The sequence below is a fragment of the Oreochromis aureus genome, linkage group 13, assembly GCF_013358895.1.
Source record: "Oreochromis aureus strain Israel breed Guangdong linkage group 13, ZZ_aureus, whole genome shotgun sequence".
NCBI lineage: Eukaryota > Metazoa > Chordata > Actinopteri > Cichliformes > Cichlidae > Oreochromis > Oreochromis aureus.
In genome coordinates, this window is record NC_052954.1 from 22,311,242 (window position 1) to 22,315,930 (window position 4,689).

At 40.5% G+C, this 4,689-nt stretch overlaps 1 protein-coding gene across 1 annotated transcript; it reads right to left on the reverse strand.

Moving 5' to 3' along the window:
* Positions 1-455: 455 nt before the first annotated feature.
* LOC116322193 (G-protein coupled receptor 26-like) lies at positions 456-4,323 on the reverse strand. The gene is made up of 3 exons (XM_031742201.2): positions 3,335-4,323; positions 2,679-2,792; positions 456-2,014 (listed from the first exon to the last, which is right to left on the reverse strand). Exons 1-3 carry the CDS (start codon positions 4,006-4,008, stop codon positions 1,738-1,740), a joined length of 1,065 nt encoding a protein of 354 aa, XP_031598061.2. The 5' UTR covers positions 4,009-4,323; the 3' UTR covers positions 456-1,737.
* Positions 4,324-4,689: the final 366 nt, after the last annotated feature.

Below are 4,689 nucleotides of genomic sequence, written 5' to 3' on the forward strand. Positions count from 1 at the left end.
CCTCCATCCCTTTTTGTGGCTCCTTTTATTCTTTTCCCACTCCTTCTAGAAGCTCTGCAATTAAGAAAGCCTTTAACTTTCAATCCTGATGCTTTTGTATTAGGTCTTTGTTCTGCTGCCACATCAACAGCAGCAGTTGTGGGAGGAACCCATCTTAAATGATTTTTCATGTTAATTATTATTTCTCCATGACTTAATCATCGTGGGAGAATAAAGGTGTTGGCAGACTGGTGCTATAGTAAAGCATTGTTCAAGATCAGATTTGTTGAATTCTCTATGCATCATCTCAATAAAAATACAGATGATAAATGTTTAAGAAGACAGCTTGGCACAGTTTCAAAATGTCAAAATGCACAGCATTTATTGCAATATCATCACAAACGTATTAGCAAAAATCAGACATGGTTTTGACAAAAATAAATAGATTTTTTTTTTTGCCTTTTAAAGGCTTCATACTGTCACAGTAAAGTAAAAACACAACATCCTGATTAGTCAGTGTTGTCTTACAACACAGATATCGCACAGCCACTCATATGACATGAGCTCAAATGTTAATTACACATTACCGAATAGCTGCTACCACATTCAATAACATTTCACCTTGTGTTGCCTTACGCAACCAAATAACGAGGTTGTATTACAAAATAAACATTACTTACAAAACGAACTACCTAACAGGATTAAAATCACACACTTTACCATAACACAACCATTGAGAAACGTGTTCCCTCTGTTGAGTTGTGATTCAATCAGAGACTTCATAGGCACTTTAGAAGTCAGGCCTCACAGTTATACTGTACAGTATTTTCAATAAAACTATCAGTGTGATGCAACACAACTTTAAAATATCATCTGCTTTAAATGATTCCATGAACACATGAAGTATTTAATCCAGCTTTCTTCATCATGAGTGAGGTCAGAGGTTATGCTTGAATTTCAGACATGCAGCCATTCGCTTTAGGTGGAACACAACACTTTGAGCATCTTTTTCAAACAATATAACTTATAAATACATCGATTTGAGGTAATACATATACTTCTGTTCCTTTGTTCCGCATTTTGGAGATGGGGCGGCAATCTTGTTCACGTGCGCTGCAGTTTGTGCCTTTGAAACAGTCACTAGATTGCCATGTCACAGCAGTCTAGGTATTTCACACAAATTTATCAGAATGCTACAAAACTATCTCACGAGAAACAGGTCCAAGACCTTTGCAGAAAAAGATGTACACTTGTATTAAATCCTCAATGCCATTAAAGTCTACAAACATAACTGGCCTACATTTCTTTCCCCCCCCCACAATTAACCTACTCGACTGAGAGTTAACAAATAGTAATTGAAAAACACATCTACAGTAAGTAGCACTGTGTGACATGCTTCTTGTAATCATGAACACGGGTATCTGCTGTAAATAAAGAGATGTCACTGGCAATAACGGTCAATGCATTTTTGCCTTCAGGAATACAGATGCCAAAAAAAGCAGAACAATCTGAGCATTTAGCTATCTAAGTCAGAAACTGTGGCAAATTAATAAAGTATGGAGATGCAGAGTAACACGTTGCTGGTTTTGGTCTTTTCATTGAATTTGTTCACAATAAAAAGTACAAAATATCTTGTCCCTTAACAAGTAATTACATGAGAAACGTTTGATATTATAATATCACTTTTTATGTTATCTCAAACTCAGAAGAAAATGTCAGCATCCAAGATCAACGCTTCAGTCGTCACTGTGTTGACGTTCACTGGCCGAGGGGTTTTTCAGTTGGTGGTTGGACATCGTTGGGTGCATTGGAGGAGTTGTCACTTCTCCTTGCATTGTTCTCTATCCTGAGCGAGGAGGAGTTGAACGTGCTCCTCTTGAGGACTTTGTTTGCCAGAAGGCTGCAGGTCTTCCTGTACTGGTGACGCAACAGTGAGTAGACAAATGGGTCACTTGCTGCCTTGCTGTAGGCCAAGCATTTGGACAGCACACCCCAGTGAGGATTTATGGGTCCTGGGGTGACAAGCTCTACAATTCTACCTCAAACAGAGAAAAAATGGGAAGAAAAGTCACGTACAATTGATGGACAAAGTGCAGCTTCTTACATGAGTGAAATGGAAGAAATCTAGAACACTTAATGAATCTCCACCACTGCCTCAGTACTGTGAAAATGTCATCACTTCATTTCACTTCACTGAAATGTCATCACTATGTTTGGGGAATCTGAACAGATGGCTGTGATTTTTGTGGATTCTCAACTTCTTGCAAATAATGATTTCTTTTTAAATTCCTATTACATAAAAAATAAAGGCTGGACAAACCAGCAAGAGCAATTTTTTTGTTCTTGTTGTAAACAGTAAGTGCAAACAGTGAGTGCACATTATACTGTAAAGAATGAAGTAAAGATGTAGTAGCTAAAACATTTAAAATATCATCTTACACATACAGTAGTTACTGCCATCTGTATTGCTGTACTTGATAAGCTTTTGATCATTAGCTGTAGTTCGATATCTCCTTGACGAGAATTGTTAAAAATGTACTTTTAATCGTTTGATTCAAAATGAAGAAAAATGCACGAAACCTTCACATCTTCTGGTGACAGTATGGTGGTAAATATCTCTCACAAACATGGATTCTGCTCCCACCCACCCACACATACACATCCACAAACCATATACAGCGTTATACATCGCTGCTCACCTTGTAATGACATAAGGCGTGAAGCACACCACAAATGTGCCGATGAATGTACTGATTTTTTTGGTGGCCCTCTGCCTCCTCTGCTTCTGTTCATCCAAGCATTTCTGGCGTACACTGTCAAAGCACACAGGTAAGATTATCTCCGTTGTATGCATGACCAGAGACATACAGACATAATGAAGCAGTCCAAAGAGAAGACATATGGGGCAGACTTGAAGAGAACAGTACACTGTGCACTGTTATCTAAGACAATTACATCAGAGATTCTCACACTACAGAGATAAAAAGAAAAAATGCAAAGAGAGAGCATTTCAGTTCTGTTACTAGGAATCAAATGTGGTTATTTTCTTCAATCAAATGTTCAAAATTTGATTACAAATTTTGATAGATGTGATCAAAATGATGGACAGCTTTATAACAGCCAGTAAATCTGTAAAGATTCTGGTTGATTTAAATAAATGCACTAAATAAAGGTTTTCTTATATAATCACAATTTGCTGACAGAATGATTTAACGTCCAAAGTATCCAAATGATTCTTCGACAATACATTACACACTGGATAAGATAAATGACAACGGGTGGAAATATTTTATGAAAAGACACGTATTAAAAGGACAGGTGGATTAGAGCGAATGCATCTCTAATGCTTGTTTACCTGGGGTGGATATCCACAAGCAGCACCAGTGTCTGCATAGTGATGACGTCGATGCGTTTACAGTGAAACCTCGCAACTTTGAGAACTTTCAGATACGTTACACACAGCACGATCAGCGTGAGAAGAAAAGTGAGAGAGTGCAAAACCACGGTGAAAATGATGAACTGCGTCCCGGCTCCCTTCGCTCTCACACTGCACAGCGTGCACGATGCGTAAAGGTGGTTGTAGCCGACCCAGGAACGGCAGGTAGCCACCGTGGAGAAGCAAAGTGAATGTATCCACGTGTATCCTAGAGCTATCACTGCATCCCGGTGCCGTATTCTTGAGTGGTAGCTCAGCGGGAAAACCACCGCCACCCATCTATCGATGCTAAGAGCTGCCATGGTCAACATGGAGTTTGTGGTGAGAAAAGTGTCGAGGAAACCCACAATTTGACAGAAACCGCTGCCCCCAGGGTGGCCCGTGGTGATGAGCCCGATCAGAGTTAGTGGCATGTTGGACACGCTCAGCAACAGGTTGCAAAACGTCAAATTGAGAATAAAAAGACCGGGTACCTGTTTGCGGATCTCCGGACTGTACATAAAGCAGATCAGCACCACAACGTTGGACAGCAGCGACACGACAATAATCCCCAAAACCAGCACAGAGGCAACTATGTCCGCTGCGTCCATCATGCTTCCTCTCAGAAACCCAGACTTTTGAAAAGTGCATCCACAGTCCTGATGCGAGCTGTCATCGTGAGTTGTGGGCACAACGTATATGAGTCCAACACATGAACATGCTGCTTACCCTCACCGGGATCCGAACGTCTTCATTACACGAAGCTACTCTTTCAGCAGCGTCGAAGATGGGGTTGTGGGAAATTCGCACAGAGACCGCTCACCTTGTCACTGTGGGGGAATTTAGAAGTCTTCTTCACTGGAATGGGGTCACAGTAGGAGGCTGGTTCTCTTGCGGCGCTGCGGTAGTTTTTTCAATGGCCATGTCACTGGTCTCACACATCAGGGGTTCCTGCTGCGCAATTGCGCACTGACATGATGGACGGCTTTTCTTTTTTTTTTTTTAAGGACAAAAAGTGCTTAAAGCAGTCGCTGTGTTTGCGCACTTACAGTCTATTGTCTTTTACTGCCAGCGTCTGAAGCACGCTGGTGCACTCATGTTCAAAAATAGCTTTTTAGTGTAAAAATAGAAGTGCGACGCACGATTACGTGGCTGGTGGTAAGGCTGATGTCATAAACGTCACGTTGAACTCTGGAGTTTGATAATGAAATGTTTTTGTGGGTTTGGTGAAAAAATAGAAGCTTTAAAAGAAGCTTTAAAATACTGAAATGGCTAATATTGTTTCGCAAGTCAGT